The sequence below is a fragment of the Helicoverpa armigera genome, chromosome 20, assembly GCF_030705265.1.
Source record: "Helicoverpa armigera isolate CAAS_96S chromosome 20, ASM3070526v1, whole genome shotgun sequence".
Classification (NCBI taxonomy): domain Eukaryota; kingdom Metazoa; phylum Arthropoda; class Insecta; order Lepidoptera; family Noctuidae; genus Helicoverpa; species Helicoverpa armigera.
Window position 1 is genome coordinate 8,986,184 of NC_087139.1, and position 21,307 is coordinate 9,007,490.

The 21,307-nt window shown below is 36.5% G+C and overlaps 4 protein-coding genes across 4 annotated transcripts; all 4 read left to right on the forward strand.

Moving 5' to 3' along the window:
- The first annotated feature begins 2,054 nt into the window (after positions 1-2,054).
- LOC110375860 (para-nitrobenzyl esterase) lies at positions 2,055-4,087 on the forward strand. The gene is made up of 3 exons (XM_064039894.1): positions 2,055-2,238; positions 2,453-3,678; positions 3,848-4,087. Exons 1-3 carry the CDS (start codon positions 2,068-2,070, stop codon positions 4,026-4,028), a joined length of 1,578 nt encoding a protein of 525 aa, XP_063895964.1. The 5' UTR covers positions 2,055-2,067; the 3' UTR covers positions 4,029-4,087.
- Positions 4,088-5,566: 1,479 nt separating this feature from the next.
- On the forward strand, positions 5,567-7,541 carry LOC110375849 (para-nitrobenzyl esterase). Its single transcript, XM_064039769.1, has 3 exons — positions 5,567-5,753; positions 5,899-7,127; positions 7,270-7,541. The coding sequence occupies exons 1-3, from the start codon at positions 5,583-5,585 to the stop codon at positions 7,448-7,450; spliced, it is 1,581 nt and encodes a 526-aa protein (XP_063895839.1). The 5' UTR covers positions 5,567-5,582; the 3' UTR covers positions 7,451-7,541.
- A 202-nt stretch (positions 7,542-7,743) lies between these two features.
- LOC110375844 (acetylcholinesterase) lies at positions 7,744-9,865 on the forward strand. Its single transcript, XM_021334119.3, has 3 exons — positions 7,744-8,059; positions 8,167-9,401; positions 9,606-9,865. Exons 1-3 carry the CDS (start codon positions 7,889-7,891, stop codon positions 9,781-9,783), a joined length of 1,584 nt encoding a protein of 527 aa, XP_021189794.3. The 5' UTR covers positions 7,744-7,888; the 3' UTR covers positions 9,784-9,865.
- Positions 9,866-10,304: 439 nt separating this feature from the next.
- LOC110375843 (acetylcholinesterase) lies at positions 10,305-12,815 on the forward strand. The gene is made up of 3 exons (XM_021334118.3): positions 10,305-10,518; positions 10,704-11,965; positions 12,480-12,815. Exons 1-3 carry the CDS (start codon positions 10,327-10,329, stop codon positions 12,652-12,654), a joined length of 1,629 nt encoding a protein of 542 aa, XP_021189793.3. The 5' UTR covers positions 10,305-10,326; the 3' UTR covers positions 12,655-12,815.
- The last annotated feature ends 8,492 nt before the right edge of the window (positions 12,816-21,307 follow it).

Genomic DNA, 21,307 nt, shown 5'->3' on the forward strand with positions numbered 1-21,307 from the left:
ACAGAGGTAAGTTACTGCGGGATGGGTTATTTAATAAAATTGGTTTTTCAAATGCATGCATATCTGTTTTACCTAATTTATTTATTTTATTAGGTATTTAATTTTAGTATCTATAGGTGGAACAGTTACAAACTTCTTAGTTCATAGGTTTTATTCACAATATTTTAATCCTGGCTGGACAACTATTTAATAGTTATTTGTTATACAAGAGTGCAAAGTTGCTTTTTAACCGCGTGCTCAATTTTGATGACCGAGCAAGCGAAGGATTCTAAAATTGAAACACGAGCGTAGCGAGTGTTTCAATAATTAGAATCCTGAGCGATAGCGAGGGAATCAAAAGAGCACAAGGTGAAAAATCTTTGCACTCGAGTGCAACACGTAACTTTTCATCCCACCTCATCGAGGAAATGCAAAAAAACAAAATGGCGCGCACATATGAGTATCAAATTAAATAGAAGTACGTATTAAAGTTCATTTATTTGAAAACGCAGTTTAAAAATGAAACGAGGTTAAAAATCTATGTAAAAACAATAATAAAAATTACTTAATTAATTGAATAATTATTTTAAGCAGTATTTTATTTACTTAATATGTATTTGTTTGAAAAGTCTTATCAAGATTGTCACAAATGGAGTATTGCACACGATGTTCTAAATTCAAATCACTTTGCCGCTCTAGAGGATAAAAACGGCTTTTGCGCTCAGATATCAAATGGTAAAACTACTCTTTCCGAGATGGTGGGATGAAAATGTATTTGATGTAATAAGTGTAGGATTAGGTTTTGATACTGGACTTGTCACTTCTTACAAGTAGTCCAATTATTTAGTTATTTAATGATTTTTCATTTAAATACATCGAGAGCCCGGTCCCGAGATATATTGCTAACCGAGACCTGTGGAATCAAAATTAGCCGTTTATCTGTCAAATAGTTCTTGAAGTTCAGAGAATTAATCAGTAACCTATAAAACTGGCCATAAATCTGTCTAACTTTTTATGACAATATACACAAGCAAGATAATTACTTTTACTCCTAATATAAATATATTCCGCCCCCCCTAAGTCCACAAATCGTATTAAAACAAACAGATAAAGAAATTTAATCAACGCAAACCATATTTACAGTATTAAGTACGCGTGCACTTAATAGCGACATTGCATGCGCATTCGCACGTTATTACGTACATTAATCATACATAACCTTAGATCACTTAACGAACAGGAACCGCCATGAGCACAGATGCGAATAAGTCTGCCATTAACGCGTGAATGGCGATATAATGCAGTAAACAGTAATAGCTGAAAATTGACGAAATAAAACCACAAACTTGTGATAGGTCTATTATCATCTGCCTAGCCGTTTCCCTCTACGTCTGTACGAAAAAAGAAAGTTTCTCTTTGATTTGACTTTGATGGGTGTATCAGCGGGATTTCTTGTACCTTTGGCAGAGGGCAAGGCAAATAGCGTCTCCAGTTGGTTAGATTCTCGAAGTGCCTAACAAATGTCCGAGCGTCGGTTATTGTATTTCATTAGTTAAATATGATTTATGAAACGTTTGAGGTAGTTTAGAAATGTCCCGGATTTGGGCTTTCAAACTAGCGAATTTGGTTGCGCGTATATGCGGCACAAATCTATACTAATATTATAAAGCTGAAGAGTTTGTTTATTTGCCTGAACGGGTCCTACTAGTTCGATTTGAAAAATTATTTCAGTGTTAGATAGCCTATTTAACGAGGAAGACTATAGACGGGGTCCGTGCAGAAATTAAACATAGACTGCAGGTGAAACCGCTGGCAGAAGCTAGTATATGCATAGTCAAATGTAAACAAATGTTTTAGATGAATTCGTTCATAATAAACGTCACAAGAATCTTGAAATTAATCACAAATCAGATAACACTTTTGATTCGATATCTACCGATTATAAACTTGATTGTAAAAATACAGTGAAGTATTACACCATAAGATTGCTATCAGTTACATATCCTGATTCCTTATTTACCTGATATATATATAAAGGTTTTTGTTAAGTCATTCACATTTGGATCTGTAATTTCAATAAGTTTCGACATGAGGTCGGTGTTACTTTTGATCGCAATATGTGGCATAGTGCAAGGATTATGCAGAGCAGATACACTTGTGTCTACTAAGTTGGGGACTATTAAAGGAACCTCTGGTGATGGGTTCACCAGATTCTTGGGCATACCTTACGGTTTGGTGGATGAAAGTAATCCTTTTGGGGTAAGTTTTTGAGTATTACCATTTTACCTACGTTGTTCGGGCAAAGTAATATAGTAAAGTGATAGTTTCTTCGTTTTTGTCAGCATGGATCCATATAAAACGGGATTTGAAAAATATGAATGTGCTTATAAAGAATGGACCTCACTTAAAATGTCAAAACTTAGACTCTAAAGTTTCATTTCCATTTTTCCAAAAAATGCATTGTTGATTTCAGCCATCAGTACCACATCCAGGATTCAAGGAGATCTTCCAAGCAAAAGAAACAAAAGAATGCCCGCAGTTGTTTCAAGGAGTCCCAACGGGTAACTTCGACTGTCTTACATTAGACGTCTATGTACCAAACACAGCTAATTCCCGAAAACTGCCTGTAATGGTATGGATACACGGTGGAGCTTGGATATCACTCAGCAGCTCAACACAAGCAAGAGACCCAGTTTCTTTGCTCAAACACGATGTCATTATAGTCTCTATAAACTACAGAGTTGGTCTATATGGTTTTCTATGCTTGGACATACCTGAAGTTCCTGGTAACCAAGGGCTGAAGGACCAAACACTAGCTCTGAGATGGATTAAGAATAATATTGCTGCCTTTGGTGGTGATGACGAAAATATAACACTTTTCGGGGATAGCGCTGGAGGCATGTCAGTCAACATGCATTTATATTCACTAAATGAAAAACTTTTCGATAAAGCAATCATACAAAGTGGTCCAGCTTTAAGTTATTGGATGATGGTGAAATCTAATGATACGATACCGTTAATACTTGCGGCAGAATTTGGGCTAAAAACTACGAATTTGAAGGAAGCTCTGCGTTTTATTTCTACTGTTGATCCACATCAATTAGTTGCAAAAGCTTTCGAACTGAAGATAACTAGTTCAACAGACAATAACCAACCTTTGACCAAGCCGTGTGTTGAGAAGGAATTTGAAGGCGTTGATCATTTTATTACTGAACATCCGATGAATTTAAAATCTAGTAAAGCTCGCGAAATGCCCATAATAATTGGACATACCAGACGAGAATTTCACTTCCAATATGATACTCGAGATGAAGAATTCTTTGATGCTTTCGATTTGAAAACTCTTTTCAAACTGGGATTTTATGTCGAAAATGACATGGAAGATGCTTTGAATACAGTTAAACATTTCTATTTTGGTGACGAGAAAATAAGTAAGGAAGAGCTTATAAAATTAGGCACTGACCTGGTTTTTGGTCACTCGACTCAAAGGATGGCTAACCAACTGCTTGAAAGTGGAGCCGAAAATATATTCAGATTTGTTTACACGTATGAGAATGCCAGCCATGCAGATGAGCTACCGTATATATTTGATCAAACAAGACGTTTCTTCGAATCATCAGATGAAGAAAAACTTGCACTCATGCAATCTCCAATGAGAGCTCGGCTAACTTTACTTTGGACAAATTTTGCTAAGTACGGGTGAGTACTTGATGAAAAGCTTAGCTCCTTTTGTTTTAAGACCTTTAACTTATGAAAGAATGATTCTCCGTTCTGGACCATATTAAGGTTTTTGAAAGGCGCGACAGAATGCAAGTATTTTACCAGCAACGATTTATTTTCTAAGCTGATTTTAATTTTTGTTTTTCAGTAACCCAACTCCGAAACCTACAGAATTAGTTCCGTTTATATGGACTCCTATAACGAAGACTACTCAGCCGTACTTAAACATGGATTCCGAGTTCACTCTCAGCAGCAGACCTGACCACAGCAGAATGGCATTCTGGGACCTGTTCTATAAACTTTATGGAAAATACCAGATGTGGTACTGATAGCTTTGTAATAAAAAACAAAATTAAATGAAATCGGCATATTTTATGTTTTGTCCTGAGCTTTTGATTTGATTCATCATGACTTTGATACATTTTTTGCGCAATCTTAATGCCATAAAGGACTATACAATAAGGTGTTCCGCAAGGCTCAACACTGAGTTCATTGTAGATACTATTTTTATTCGTATTATAGTCGTGATGGCCTAGTGGGTAAAGAACCAACCTTTCGAGTATGAGGGTGTGGGTTCGATTCCAGGGTCCAGGCAAGTACCAATGCAACTTTTCTAAGTTTGTATGTACTTTCTAAGTATACTTAGACACCAATGGCTGATAAAATGGTGAAGGAAAACATCTTGAGGAAACCTGGACTATAAAGTCTGAAATCACCAACCCGCATTGAGCAAGCGTGGTGATTAATGCTCAATCCTTTTCCATGTGGGAGGAGGCCTGTGCCCAGCAGTGGGACGATAAAAAGGCTGTAAAAGTATAACAGTATACAATATTTTTATTCATTCACCATTCATTCAACCCACTCTAATGAAGCAACATAAAGATTATAGTAATATCATTACCAGTATATGATTGCAACACGTGGGGCAATGCACACCGTTACATGGCTGTAATTCATCTTTATGAAACGTATTGTAAATAATGACAAGCGACTTTCTAGCACGATTCGTTAATCAATCAAGATCGAATCGATATATTATTAAGTATAATTGCCCTGATAATAATATTATGTTAAAAGAATACGCAAGTATACGGATTATCTTGTAAATTAATCTTAATGATTGTTAATTAGTATTTATTTTGATTGATATTTTCCGGTTCCACGATGAGAGTTGAGTTTTGAACCCCAGATAAATCTTGAATCTTGCACTTACAGCCAACATCTGATCCACATTTTTATTTACCTGTTGAAATACTCATTTATTATAAAGCCTAGATCAATAATAGAAAAAAAAAATACTCGGCAATGAAAAAAATAAGTTGGGGTTATTCCCTTTCTATCACGATGGATACTTAAGATCCACTCGAAACTTACTTACGTAGGTACTTCGAAATGAGTGTTGTTGAGATTCAAACACTTGTCGATGTAGGTGGTATTAGAATAACAGTTGCGAATTTTGAAAGATGAGCGAAGGTTCCAAAGAAGGAGCATATGAGGGTGGATCCAGTAAAATTTCTCGTCCCCCGAACACACCCGCAGTTTGGCGACGATCCTTTTTTAGGAGATTTTATGTTTCCTTCATGGTTGAGAATGAGCTGGTACATGATGATAGTGAGTGCAAGATCATAATGATCTTGGAATAAAACTAACATGTATAACTTATACTTTATCAAAGTCTAGAACTGTCCGGAAAAACAGATTCGAAATAAAAATAAACAGTATACTATGTACACATAAGTCATCAGATAATGTTATTGATTGCAATGAATTGATTAAAAGTACAGTTTCACCGTCAGCATTTATCAATTATCCTGATTCTTTAAATAGCGCTGATTTTGACGAATCCATTTACACTTGACATCGAAATGTCATATAGTTTTGACATGAGGTCGGTGTTACTATTGATCACGATATGTGGCATAGTGCAAGGATTGTGCAAAGCAGATACACTTGTGTCTACCAAGTTGGGGACTATTAAAGGAACCTCTGGTGATGGGTTCACCAGATTCTTAGGCATACCTTATGCTGTGGTCGATGAAAAGAATCCTTTTGGGGTGAGCATTTGCATTTTTGAATTCATATCTTTTTCTATCAATTTCAGTATAGTCGTGATTTTGGTATATTCCCTGATGAGTTAACGCTTTATCTGTTAGGTTGGCTTCCCTATCTAAAGTTACAATATGGTTTTCTTAATTCCAGCCATCAGTGCCACATCCAGGGTTTGAACAGGTCTTCCATGCAACTACAACCAGACAATGTCCCCAGATGAGACAAGGCATCCCAACAGGCAGCATTGATTGCCTTAACTTGGACATTTACGTACCAAATACTGCAAACTCAAGTAGACCTTTACCTGTAATGGTTTGGATTCATGGTGGGGCCTGGGTTGGTGGTACAAGCACCACACAAGCAACCGACCCTGTAACCCTGCTAAATCATGATGTTATTATAGTAGCTATAAACTACAGAGTAGGTCTATATGGTTTCCTATGCTTAGACATTCCTGAACTGCCCGGTAACCAAGGACTAAAAGATCAAACACTAGCTCTAAGGTGGATTAAGAACAACATTGCTGCCTTTGGTGGCGATGACAGCAATATCACACTTTTCGGAGAAAGCGCTGGTGGTATGTCTGTAAATATGCATCTATATTCACTAAATGAAAAGCTTTTTGATAAAGCAATTATACAAAGCGGTCCAGCTTTAAGTTATTGGATGATGGTGAAATCTAATGATACGATACCTTTGATACTCGCGGAAGAATTTGGGTTCAGAACTGCAAATATAAAAGACGCTCTGCGATTCATTTCTACTATTGACCCACATTTGTTGGTTTTAAGAGCTTTTGAATTGGGAATTACTAGTTCTGCAGGCAATGACCAACCACTGACTAAGCCTTGTGTTGAGAAACCGTTCGACGGAGTCGATCATTTTATTACTGAACATCCAATGAATTTAAAATCTAGTAAAGCACACCAAATGCCTATAATAATAGGACATACCAGACGAGAATTTCATTTCCAATATGCTTCACGAGATCAGGATTTTTTTGATTCTTTCGATTTGAAAACACTTTTTGAAATGGGATTCTATGTAGAAAATGAGATGGATGAGGCCCTGAATACAGTAAAACATTTCTATTTTGGTGACGAGAAATTCAGTAAGGAAGAGCTAATACAGTTGGGAACCGATCTCATATTTGGTCACTCAACCCAGAGGATGGCTAACCAACTGCTTGAAAGTGGAGCCAAAAATGTATTCAGATATGTTTACTCGTATGAGAATGCTAGTCATGCAGATGAGCTGGCGTTTTTATTTGATCAAGGTCTCCGGTTCAATCAAGCGTCAGAGGAAGAAAAAATCGTGCTCATGCAATCTCCAATGAGAGCCCGGCTAACTCTGCTTTGGACCAACTTTGCTAAATACGGGTGAGTATCCATAAAAAACAACTACAATTAAAGTAGAAATGTGCTTCACGCTTGATTTCATTCCTTGTCCCGATGACATGTAAAATATGATGATGTTATGTAAAATATTGAAACACATGTAAAATATAATTTCTATTTACAGAAACCCAACTCCTGAACCTACAGAGCTCGTTCCATTCATATGGCCACCAATAACGAAGACTACTCAGCCGTACTTAGACATGGATTCCGAGTTCACTCTCAGCAGCAGACCTGACCACAGCAGAATGGCTTTCTGGGACTTGTTCTATAAACTCTATGGAAAGTACCAGATGTGGTACTGATAGAAAATACAACCAAGGACAGACATGTTTTGAGCCGTAATCAAATAAATACATGGTATACAATTAAATACAATTTATGTTTTGCAATAAAGTGTCTTGATTTTATTTGTGAAAGTATGCTTAATTTTGAAAAGACAGGTCTATAAAATAATGGAAAGCATGCAATAAATGTTAAAAAGTGATAACTTTAAAACTTAAAATAAAATAATAGGGATGGGCATTTTAATCTTAAACTTGTTTACAATATAGACGTCACTGGTTTCTCTGCTGTGGATCCCACATCCGATACCGAAATCATTCGATGGAAATACATTGATAAAACTCAAATTGTTCGATAATACTTCTTGAGATGCTTTATCTACAATTGATATTGTTTATATAGTATCGGGTTTAAGTGTTTCATTTCCACTTAGAATTGAAAATTCATATTGTTTTGACATGTGGGCTGTGCTATTATTTTTTTCACTGTGTGGTTTAGTTCAAGGAGTGTATAGAATTGACCCCCTGGTTTCTACAAGAACGGGTCTTATAAGAGGACTGTCAGGCAATGGTTACGCCAAATTTTTAGGCGTGCCTTATGGTTTGGTTGATGCAAACAATCCTTTTGGGGTAAGTGTTTTAGTTACTCCTAGTTTCATATCACTATATACATTGTATATATTTTATCTAAGTGACCATATCCCGTCGTTCATCACCAATATATATTTTTTTTCTAGAAATCACTGCCATATCCAGTCTTTGAAAATATATTTGAAGCTACTGAATCAAAAATATGTCCCCAAGTACGACAAGGGGTGCCTATTGGTACCCTCGACTGTCTAACTTTGGACATCTATGTGCCAAACACTGCGGACTCACGAAACCCTCTGCCAGTAATGGTATGGATATATGGTGGAGCTTGGGTTAGTGGCAGTAACACAGCAGAAGCTAGTGATCCAGTCTCTCTTCTCAAGCATGACGTCATTGTAGTAGCTATAAACTACAGAGTAGGTGTTTATGGCTTCCTGTGTCTAGATACACCTGAAGTTCCTGGCAACCAAGGACTTAAAGATCAAACGTTAGCCCTAAGATGGATCAGAGATAACATTGCTGCTTTTGGAGGTAATGATCAAAAGATCACAATTTTTGGTGAGAGCGCCGGTGGCATGTCAGTAAACCTACATCTATTTTCGCTGAATGAAAAGCTTTTTAATCAAGCAATTATACAAAGTGGCCCTGCGTTGAGTTATTGGATGATGGTGAAATCTAATGATACAATACCTTCGATACTTGCGGAAGAACTTGGTTATTTTACCTTGGATGTAGATGACGCTCTACGTTACCTTTCTACTGTAGATCCACACCTTTTAGTTATAAGAGCTGATGGTTTGAAAATCACTAGTGGATCAGGCACTGATCAACCGTTAACAAAACCTTGTGTTGAGAAAGTCTTTGAAGGAGTCGAACATTTTATAACCGAGCATCCAATGAACGTGAAAGCCAGCAAAGCTCGTAAAACGCCAATCATAATTGGACATACCAGAAGAGAATTTCACTTCCAATATGGTTATCAAGATGCAGCGTTTTTCGAATCTTACGACCTAAAAACTTTATTTAAATTAGGATTCTATATCGGAGATGAAATGGAAACAGCTATAAATGAAGTCAAGCAGTTCTATATTGGTGACGAGAAAATTAGTAAGAATGTTTCCAATGAACTTATAGATTTAGGAACTGACCTCATATTTGGTCACTCAACGAAGAGAATGGCTGAACAACTACTAGAAAGCGATGCTGAAAAAGTATACAGATACGTTTATTCTTATGAGAATGCTAGCCATGGAGATGAGCTATCATATTTATTTGATGCAAACTGGTGGGTTGATATGACTGAGGAAGAACAACTTGCAGTCAACCAGTCTCCAATGAAAGCCAAATTAACCTTGCTTTGGACTAACTTTGCGAAATATGGGTGAGTACATACTTGTAGAAACATCAATTTCGGATCTAAAACTATTACAACTCATGACGTAACACTATAATTATTATGCTTTTGACCCAATTTGCAAAGAACTATCTTGAATTATTTAGAAGGATTACTTTTTTACAAATCGATTCATTATTCTGCATGCTTGTGGTTTCATAAATATATAACCAAATATTTTTCGGATTTCAGAAATCCTACCCCGGCGCCTTCAGAACTAATTCCATTTACATGGACTCCTATAACGAAGACTACTCAGCCGTATTTAAACATGGATTCCGAGTTCACTGTCAGCAGCAGACCTGACCACAGCAGAATGGCATTTTGGGACTTGTTCTATAAACTTTATGGAAAACATCAAAAATGGTAGACTGGTATATAACACCATATCAACATCCTCATTAAGAAACGAAAGAAAATGTAAAATTAAACCATAAAGTTACTTAAAACAATAAATTGGTTTTATTGCATGTGCAATAAGTTTCTCATCTAAATAAAACAAATTATGTATCTAGTAGCTAGTTGGGGTAAACGAGTTCTAGAGTGGAAGCCTCGGCAAACGTAGTGTAGGACGTCCTCAGGCACGGTGGAGTGATGACTTGCGCAAGGCGGCTGGCAGGAGCTGGATGAGCGCAGCCGAAAATCGATCTCAGTGGCGTGCACTTGGAGAGGCCTATGTCCAGCAGTGGACTGCGATAGGCTGATGATGATGATGATGTATCTAGCCGAAGACATCTTTAAAACTCTAGAATTTTCGTCCACAGATACATCCATGTTCTCAGTAGCAACAACAAACATGATTACAACATTACTTATCAGTATTGTATTGATCTTCAAGATGCTGTTTTATCTCTTATCTTAACTCTTGCAATATCTTGGGTTTTTGTCTCAAAAAACCTTATTCTGCATAGTTATGTCACAGGGCTTCGACATGAAGGCTGTGGTACTTCTAGTGTCATTATGTGGTCTAGCGCATGGACTTTATCGAGTAGACCCCCTGGTTTCCATCAAAGGGGGTCTGATTAGAGGTCTCCTGTCTAGTGAGGGGTATGCGCAATTTTTGGGAGTGCCATATGCTGTTGTTGATGAAAATAATCCTTTTGGGGTAAGTTTTTATTTAAGTTTAATTTTATTCATAGTATGTTTGTCTGACCTGTGACCAAGCCTTGGAAAATAATGAGTGTCTTTTAAGTGATGTATTAATAATATTGTTATATCATTTCCGAATATCTAAGTTTAAAAGATCTATGTCATCTTGATTTAAATCACTATTTTAAATTATAATTTCAGGCTTCAATACCACATCCTGGCTTTGACAGTGTCTTCGAAGCGTATGAGTCAAACGTTTGCCCTCAAGTTAACAACAATGTCGCCGTCGGTACTCTCGACTGCCTCACCTTGAACATCTACGTGCCAAGTGTTGCCACCACCAAAAACCTCTTACCAGTCATGGTTTGGATTCATGGAGGTCAATTCTCTAAAGGCAGCGCTGATAATAGCGGCAGTTCTCCAAAGTTCTTAGTGAGAAATGACGTCATCGTTGTAGGAATCAACTACAGACTTGGAGCTTACGGCTTTATGTGCTTGGATCACCCAGATGTTCCTGGAAACCAAGGACTCAAAGACCAGGTCTTGGCTTTGAGGTGGATCAATGAAAACATTGAAGCTTTCGGTGGAAATCCTAAAGAAATTACCATATTCGGTGAAAGTGCTGGAGGTATGTCCGTCAACCTTCATCTGCTATCGTCTTACGAAAAGCTGTTCCAAAGAGCCATCATACAGAGTGGACCGGCTTATACTCATATTTGGGCGGGAGAGCATCAGAACCAATTGCCTATTAAACTAGCTGAAGAGTTAGATTTCAATACGACAGATGTTAATGAAGCTCTTGAATATCTTGCAACTATTGATGCACACACGTTGATTAAAGCTGCCAATGATTTGAACAAAGGCTTCTCTTTCCAAGGCAACAATATTCTAACGGTGCCTTGCATTGAAACTGAGTTTGAGGGCGTTGATCATTTCATAACGGAACACCCAAGGAACATTGTGTCACCAAAGTTGAAGAATACACCAGTCATTATAGGTTACAACGACAATGAAGCTGCCCCTGCAGCAGAATTATCAACTGACGATTATTACAAGACTTTTGATTTTGGAGACCATCTAAGTTTAGAATTTAATTTTGGTGATGAGGCCGATGAAGCTAATGATGTGGTCAAGCACTTTTATATTGGAGGAGAACCGATTTCTGAAGATGTAAAGTTAGACCTTGCAGACTTTGCAGCAGATTTTCATTTCGGGTATCCAACTCAAAGAGTAGTAGACCAGCTCTTACAAAATGGTGCTACCAATGTGTACCGTTACGTATTCTCATACAGTGGAGGCAGAAATATCATGAAGTTGGCACTTAACTTGACTTCGACGGGAGCTGCTCATGCTGATGAACTTGGTTACTTGTTTGATTACGAATACTTTGGAGAAGTGACTCCTGAAGATCAGATCGTCATTGATAGGATGACTGCTATTTGGACGTACTTTGCTAAGTTTGGGTGAGTTGAATACTTTATGTACTTAGATAAAGATACTTTTATGTAAAGATTTTTTGTCTAAGAATAAAAAAGTTATTCAGTTTAAAAAGGAATTCAATATATTGGAATAATGCAGACAAACATGATTATCAATGAAATATTTAGCCTTGCAACCGATCTCTTTGTCGATGGTTTTGAGATAATGTCAAAATCAAGAGCTCGCAATCGATAAGGCGCAATGACCTCTCTGTTTGGAGGTATACTGTATCTATATTGCTATGTGCAATGAAAAAAGTGATTCCGTCTATACTAAAATAATAATGAGGAAACATTTTTTTGTTTATTTATATCCTAAAGGTCCCGAAAATACTGAACCGATTTGAAAAATTCTTTCACTGCTGGAAAGCTACACAGTACATACTTTCCCAGTAACATAGTCTATATTTTATATGGAGGACTTACTTATATATTTCTTGAAAAATCCGTCAACTTGCCCAATAACCTCAAATTAATGTATTCTTATATTAATTCACAGAAACCCAACACCAGAGACATCAGAACTTCTACCAGTCAAATGGGAACCAGTGACAAAGAGAAACCAGCCTTATCTAGACATAAACCAAGACTTGTCTCTGGGAGCCAGGCCGTACCATGAGAGGATGGCTTTCTGGGACCTATTCTACAAATTGTATGGAAAGTACCAAGTCTGATCTCAAGGTATACTCATGAAGATGAAGAAAATGTTTCTTGTAGATAAGTTGTAAGGCTAAAAATAAAGATTGCGAAAGAAAAGCAGAATGCAAAAAAGATGTAAAATTAATAATGTGTATTGTATCAAAATGCAACAAATAACATGAATTGGCATTTAAAAGTGGGTTTCATTGCTTCATTATAATACTCCTGCTCTTATCTGCCTAACCCTTAAATGATATTTTTCTAGTCTGCCTGTTGCTTTTCCAATGCAAAATCAATTTAAATGAAAATATGGAGAAACCTAGGAAACCTTATGAGTTTTATAAGTTGTGATGTTTTTTAATTTTCTTTGTTTGAGTCATCAGAATGCAACAAAATCTACGGAACCCATCATCAGCCAAACCAAACCTACCATATCATAATATGGTCACAATATGGCAGGCCATAGTATGCTTTTTATTACGTGCCTGCCTTCCAAAATACTGAAGAAACGCTTCAAAACATTTTTTACTTTCAAAACCAGGCACGACCTAAAAATATTTTTCATAAATTCAGCCTAAAAATCACAGTTATTAATATTCGAGAAATGACTTTACAAGGTGTCAATAATTTGGAGCAGTGTTCAAGGCGACAATGATTGATCGGCTATGACTCAGGCTTATCGATCCGAGTGCTGCCATCCTTGAAGACAGATAACGCCATATTTACGAGACGCGTCTAAGAACTGATATGTCATTGCATCATATGCTAGCTTGATATTTCATGTATGTATGTATGATATAGCTGACTGGTTAAAACAGCCGTTTTATGATGCGGCTAGCCGTTTAATTATGAAGCTGTAAGTGACTTAGTGGCCATGTTGACTTCAACATTCAACATTGCTTGAGATGACGTTTAGCCAACTGGTTGCGACGGTTAAGCTGTTTCCGCAGCGATGAATATTATTCCAAAATAGCATTTAGCAATTTATTTATTACATGTAACGTCGTTATTTAGTTATAAAACTAGCCAATTTGACTATATGCCTTTGAAGTATAGTCTTTTTAGTATGATAATTTTATAAATTTTAATAAAAAGGAAAAACAACCCGCAATCATAATTTCAAACACTCAATTTCTGGCCCAAATTTCAACATCAACTCAAAGACACTTAGGCAAAATAAACTACAAGCTATTCTATCTTTATTTATAACTGAAAAAGGCCGTTTCAGGCTTTCAGGCAAAGTTTCTGCAAACAGTTTGTTCGCAATTTCGTTTCCATTAGTGGAGGCCTATACGCTTTGTGCTTTTTCAGATCTGCCTTTTTAGATATTTATAGAATGTCTTTATTTTCAATGAATAGGTTTCCATCATGAATGGAGTCCGTCTTAATTTACTTAAAGATTTTTTTATTGTACGAACAAAATCGTTGGAAATGTATCCCAATTTCGTAAATGGTTCAAGACTTTATATGTGTTGGGGGTTATAGCTGATAGGTATACCAAAAATTCTGAGACTGCTAAAACTTACTGTAGATATATATATTTTTTTATGATAACAAAACATATATACATAAATAGATACAGCATAGGGTCAAATCGTGGGCAGAAGCTAGTTAGCAGTGAAGGGGTTTCGGGTTCAAAGTTTGAAGGAAAGGGGCAGAATAACAATCAATTAATTAAGATTACTGAGGTGGATTTCACCTGGATTTTCTCTTAAGTAGTTTAGAAGTTAGATCATATTTTCTTGGCTTAGAAATATCAAACTTATACACGACTAATAATTTTAAATTTTCTGTCATGGGTACTCCAGAAGTCACTATTACGTTGTTAATTAAAAGAATATCCATAAAGTTCTCTTCAAATAACTTTACTGCCTTTTTTTGGCTCCTCACAAGACACTGCCTATCGTATATATGTACGAGCTACAACTTCGATTATTTGAACTTTACGTACGTATTCAAAATACGATACTTACTGAAGCTCCACTCAATGTTGAGCACTGCTTAAACATTGTTCTATCTTTAGCACACTTACGTAAAGTGCGAAATAAATAGTTTAAAGTGGTTTGGAGTTATTTTAATAAGCTATTATGTAGCTGAAAAATAAAATATTCCTATTCCACCATAATTCTTGCTAACAGCGGCATTGTTACACAAAAAAATAATAATAAAGTGGGTTAAAAAAATGCACATCAAACAAAGTAAGCGTGCTTACAATCCCAAACGTTTCCCGGGATCCTCAAACAGGGACGTTATCTTTTAAGGGTGTCTTTTTTTAGGGTTCCGAACCGCACTGATAAAAAAACCTCGTGAAGGGTTTACTGTTTAAAAATAAAATTAGGTACGATCCTAAAGCCAAAATTCCCTTTTCGCTTAGACCCTTCACAAACTCCTCATCTTTAGTGGGTCGATATAATAGTCGATAGGTTAATCAGGGTCTTAATCAATGGTAGATTCAAAGTACGCGCATTAGTGCAAAAGGCTGTTAGGTACGTGGGTCATTTAAAATTGTATGCTGTCTCATCGTTTTAGATTGAGTTTGACGTTTGAATCCTAATATTATTTACTAGGTAAATTGTTTATAACATGCACTGTTATTGCGTACCTGCATGCTTTTTGAACAAGGAGCAACTTCACTTTTAATATTTTAGCGTTTACTTTTAAAGTTCAGAACCTTTGCGGATCCCACTCGCGCTTGACCATATTTTTCAGCAAACCACGATAGGTACCAGGTGTTCGTTCATAGGATTATGGATAATCCTTACGAAAATCGGCCAGAAACAACGGCCCGGGACTTTATTCGAAAGATTTATCACTTTTTGTACAGCTTAATAATATTTTTGGAGCATACTGTATATTATTTTTGGACGGATATTGGAGGGACATCTGTTATCCTTTTGCTGTTAATATACACTGATAGGGTTAGACTGGAAGCCGACCCCATCATAAAGGCTCGGAAGGTGATGACGCATAGATTGGGTTATAGTTTATTATTAATTCTAACTGTGGGTAACGTTACGAGGTAACTCCTTCCCTCAACCGGGTAAAACGTAGCCTATTCGTATGTCAATTTTTATGTTCTAGACTATCAGTGTGTACCTTCATTTTAATCGATTTAATAGTTTTAGCATGACAGTGTCATCATCCTCCGAGCCTTTTTCCCAACTATGTTGGGGTCGGCTTCCAGTCTAAAAAGATGTAGCTGAGTATCAGTGCTTCACAAGATGCGACTGCCCTGCCTGACTGTCCCGGGCTAAAAAGAGTGTCTTGGTCTAAAAAGGCTTGCAATCCTATCCAAAACAGTGAACTTAGTTTATTTCACATCAAGAACTTTAACTATAAAGTCAGTTATTATTAAACGTTTTTATTTTATGTATCACCTTTTTTAAATTCACCCACAAAACAAGCGCTCCCCAACCCACCCGTGACCCGTTAACATAATGTATTCGCACTAGTGGTCGACTCAAAACGACTTTTTTCATCCCCTTTCACTGACCTGAAAGCTGTTGCAGTATCTGTATTCAGCGAGTTTTTTTATTCTGTGAGTGTAGGGTGGCAGTTATTTTGGTAAACTAAAGGATGAGCCCGAAAAATCATAGTTGAAAATACCTCATCAAAATCGTTTCAGGCAAAAGCGCGATAATCGCGAAATAACATGGAATACCTACTTACACACATGCAGGTCTAACTGAAAACCTTATTTTCTGAAGTCAGTTAAAATCTGTTTAATTAATATGTATTATGTGTAAGTATTCATCAAACAGACTTTGGATTGGACTCCATTTTAAGCTAAGGTGTTTTGTTTCTTTCCAAATCAATTTGTATTAATTATAACCGGATCCCCCAAATTCACCAGAACAACAGACAAAACCTTTAAGTTATTTTTTTTTTTACAAATGACAATTCACAAGAAAAACCAGTCTATAATATTCTATTCATCTACATCTAGATATAAACTATAACGCAAAGCTTAAGCGATCGTCTTGTATTCGCAACAATAGCTGAATGGAAAGCAATGGCGGTTCGCTTTAAAATGACACGGTAACGCTTTCCTTGCGATTTCAATGTCTTATTGTGAGAGTTACCTTTCTTCAATACTTATGAGTTTTACTACATTCTGTCATCGTTTTCACTCGTGTCTCGTGGGAACTACTGGGCACATAAAAAACAAAACTGCAATAAATGGGCCACTGAAAAAGAAATCCGATCGAACCAGTAGTTCCCGAGTTGAGCGCGTTCAAGCGAACAAACTATAGAATATTAGTAACTATAGAGTGGGTTAGGTTTTTACTAATGATTTGGCATTTAAGTTAAACAACGCACGCTGTAGTATGAATTATAGGAATTCAGTACATATTACGGTTTATAGAAAACCAGACAGACTTCAAACAGGCATAAATTGTATATTTAAACATTTCTCATGAATCACTCACTCTGTTTACTGGTGAAAACTGCATGAACATCCGGTCTCTAGTTTTTGAGCTAAATTATGGTCACCCTATCCATTTCTATGCGGTCTCGATTTGACGGTTAGTTCGTTTTTGTTTACAAAACATAAAAATGCATCGCTGCGTTTTGTCAATGTTTTTTCGATACCAATGTGTTCATACGTTTGATGCAGTATTGCATTTTGAAAAATATCTGTTAGTTTTTGTTGCTGTTATTTATTCTAATACAAAATTACAAACAGCCCACCCAACTTTGTATTATAAATCATTAATATTAGATGCATATGCATCTATCTTAATTACATGTATGTATAATAAATATCAAACAAAAATGTTTGTAATATGTTATCTTTAAACATTTTTTTATATGTTCGGCCCCGGCTCCGAAACTAATAGACAGATTTGAAAAATCCTTTCACCGTGGGAAGCTAGACTATCCCTGAGTAACATAGGCTATTATAATTCCCACGAGACGCGGGTGAAATCACGAGAAAACAGCTGGTAGGATTATTAAGACAATGGATTATGGTAACTACGGAGTGGCAAAAAGATGTACCTATATTACAGGATTTATAAATTATTTCATCCAAAGCACAGCTCTTCCACCAAGGAAATGATCAATAAAACGTATGACAATAAACAAACTTCCACAACACCCTCGCGGTCCAAGTTTACTGTTTTTATTTACAAAAAAGGCTGAGCAAATGCAATTAGCCGCTGTTTGTGCCATATTGCCTGCCTATTGCCACGGATAGGTCAACAATGAATGCACTGGGTTTCTTCACTACATAGTAAGTATACCACAAAGTCGCTTTTTTTGTCCCTATATCCCTATGTGTCTTTGTACGCTTAAATCTTCAAAACTACTCAACCGATTTTCGGCTAATGTATGATAACCTGCATGACAATGTAACTAGAAGGTTTTAAATGTAGAAATAAAAATATTTCTAGTACGAGGTACTCATTGACTATGTTTTGAAAATGCGAAAGTTCTCTGTTTATCGTTATTTTTAACCCCCGACGCAAAAACGACGGGGTGTTATAAGTTTGACGTGTCTGTGTGTGTGTGTGTGTGTGTATGTGTGTGTGTGTGTGTGTATGTGGCATCGTAGCTCCCAAACGGATGATCCGATTGTAATGCGGTTTTTTTTGTTTAAAAGGTATGTCAGTCGGGAGTGTTCTTAGCTATGTTTGGTGGAAATCGGTTCAGGTCTTCAAGGTCATTAGCTCGTTTGCTAGATATGATAGAGGAATGTTACATGCTCAGTTTACTTGCAAGTATATGTGGGATCTGAAATTTGAAACACTAATGTCTTTTGGAACCACTGAGCTGGTCTGCTGTTAGGGCACGAAGGTAGGAGACGTAACCCTGAACTGCCTTTTAGTAAACCCATCGAGTTTTTAACCCCCGACGCAAAAACGACGGGGTGTTATAAGTTTGACGTGTCTGTGTGTGTGTGTGTGTGTGTATGTGTGTGTGTGTGTGTGTATGTGGCATCGTAGCTCCCAAACGGATGATCCGATTGTAATGCGGTTTTTTTTGTTTAAAAGGTATGTCAGTCGGGAGTGTTCTTAGCTATGTTTGGTGGAAATCGGTTCAGGTCTTCAAGGTCATTAGCTCGTTTGCTAGATATGATAGAGGAATGTTACATGCTCAGTTTACTTGCAAGTATATGTGGGATCTGAAATTTGAAACACTAATGTCTTTTGGAACCACTGAGCTGGTCTGCTGTTAGGGCACGAAGGTAGGAGACGTAACCCTGAACTGCCTTTTAGTAAACCCATCGAGTTTGGGCTCGTTGAATTTGTCTTGACAAGTTCTCTTCATGTTTCTGATTGACGAGAACCTGATGCTGGAAATGGGATGTGGCGGATGAAACCCTGAAATGCCGGAATGAAACGGATAAACCGATTTATATTTTTGCTGAAAATCTAGAATGTCCAAATGTTTCTCAATCTGTGCAATTCTCCCAGAGCCAGTTTGTCATGAGGATTGTTAAATAGCTTCCTTTGGCCGAGATCGCATATAGCGACCCCATCTTAAGATAAAATAAATTAAATGAAAGAAGGAAAAATTAAGGAGCTCCTTTAAAAAGCATGAAATAAAATTAAATTATAAATTTAAAAAAACCCCCGACCCAAAAAGGTACGCAATAATTATGACAAAAGGTTAAAAACGCTAAACCCTATAAAAAGCAAAAAATAACTTTTAACACTACGTAAACTAAATTTTGACGTGTCGGGGGACCGCTTTTTACCTTCATAAATACTTACATAAATCAAATGATACCTACCTAATTACAACATTCGTTAAAAAAAAAACGCGTATCTAAAGTAATGAATTAGAGCGGTCCCTCGACACGAAAAAATATAGTTTACGTAGTGTTAAAAGTTATTTTTTGCTTTTTATAGGGTTTAGCGTTTTTAACCTTTTGTCATAATTATTGCGTACCTTTTTGGGTCGGGGGTTTTTTTAAATTTATAATTTAATTTTTTTACCTTCAATCTTTCTATCGTAATTCAAAAATAATTAGGTACATCTTACAAAATTTGCAACGACTATCTTTATACAAAACATGCGCATTGCACGTAAAAGAAAAATAAATATCAAAAGCCAACACATAAAATAGATATTCTGTACGTTCTATGTATGTATGTATGACCTCAACTATGTTGGAATTGCTGGACAGATATTGACAAATGAGGTGTCGATTTGTCTTGGTAGCGCGTGCCACACGATATATTTTGTTATACAAGTAATTTGAGGAAACTCTCCTGTTTGTGCGGAGACAAAGTTTCATTGGTGGGCGTTAAATAAATGTGGCCTATGTTTGCCGAAAATCGATCTCAGTGGCGTGCACTTGGAGAGGCCTATGTCCAGCAGTGGACTGCGATAGGCTGATGATGTGTGATGTGATGTTTGCAAGGAATAGGTATCTTTATTTAATATACATATATTATTCTGTTTTATAGCACGTAAAACATGCATTCAAAGAAAACGAAAATAATTATAGGTATTTTCATCACTATTGGAAAACTACTGGTGTAAACTAATTAACTAGAGTTCGGTTGTTCCTTAGACTACTGCGTTCTAATAAAATAAACAATTCACCGTGTGTAGCATTAAGGCCCAGTTTCACTGCTGACCGATAACGTGTCAGTTAGTTAATGGTATCTGCCAGATAAAGGCTGCTTATAACTTCTTCCAAATTTTTCTATCTTTCAGTTCATGATAAAGTATCAGATACTTTATCAATACCCGGTAAAACTGGCCATAACTACTATAGATAGAAGACGAAAATTACTATAGGAATTTAATTCACTAATTGTGGTCAGATTTCGAAACAACATTTTTTAGATTTGCGAAAAACTAGTAAGTAATAACAAAAAGCTCTCTAGAATATTCCATGTTGTTGAGCGCTGCAGTTTGAGAGCCACTTCAGCCTATAAATTAACGCTGCGAACCAAACTCCTGTTGTGAACAGCTCTTATATTTACCAAATTAAATTATCTGTTTTTAGTTTTTTTTCTTTATTATTGGCGTATATTACGAGAGTAATGTAGGCATATAAGAGCCTCTGCAAATCTTCTAGCTAGCCTTTGCCTAACTATGTTGTGGTCAGATTCCAGTCTAACCAGAAGCAGCTGAGTTTAAGTGTTTTACATGCAGCGAATGCCGGTCTCACCTCGTCAACCCAGTTACCCGGACAACCCGACACCTCTTTCTAAGACTGGTTGTCTGATATTCTGGATTCTGACTACTCAACGACTACCAAAGATGTTCAAATAAACTGGTGACTTCTGAAACACGGGGCAACTCGTCATGACAAGATGGTCACCGATTTACGGACTAACCGCGCCAAGTCTTGATGCTACATTCCTTAGCCTTAAGTTACTAAATGTGATTTTAGGAAAACAGTAGAATGTCTAAATCTTCTTAAAAATTTGTTTATTTCCATGATAATAAAAATAAACCGAATAATAACTTAATAAGTTTATAGAATATGAAAAGCGAATGAAAATTAAAATTTAATGCTCATAAAAAGCAAAAGTTTATCTGGGTTTTGGAAAGTTAAGCAAACTTCCTTCATTGTGGCTCGAACCCTCTTTTCAAGCGCAGGGATGCTTTTCGTGGGTACCGAAAATATTGATATTTACAATTCTTCAGTAAGAAATATATGAAATTATCATATTCGGTACCTTTGTGTGTGCACATATCTACCTATCTTAGCAATGATCAATC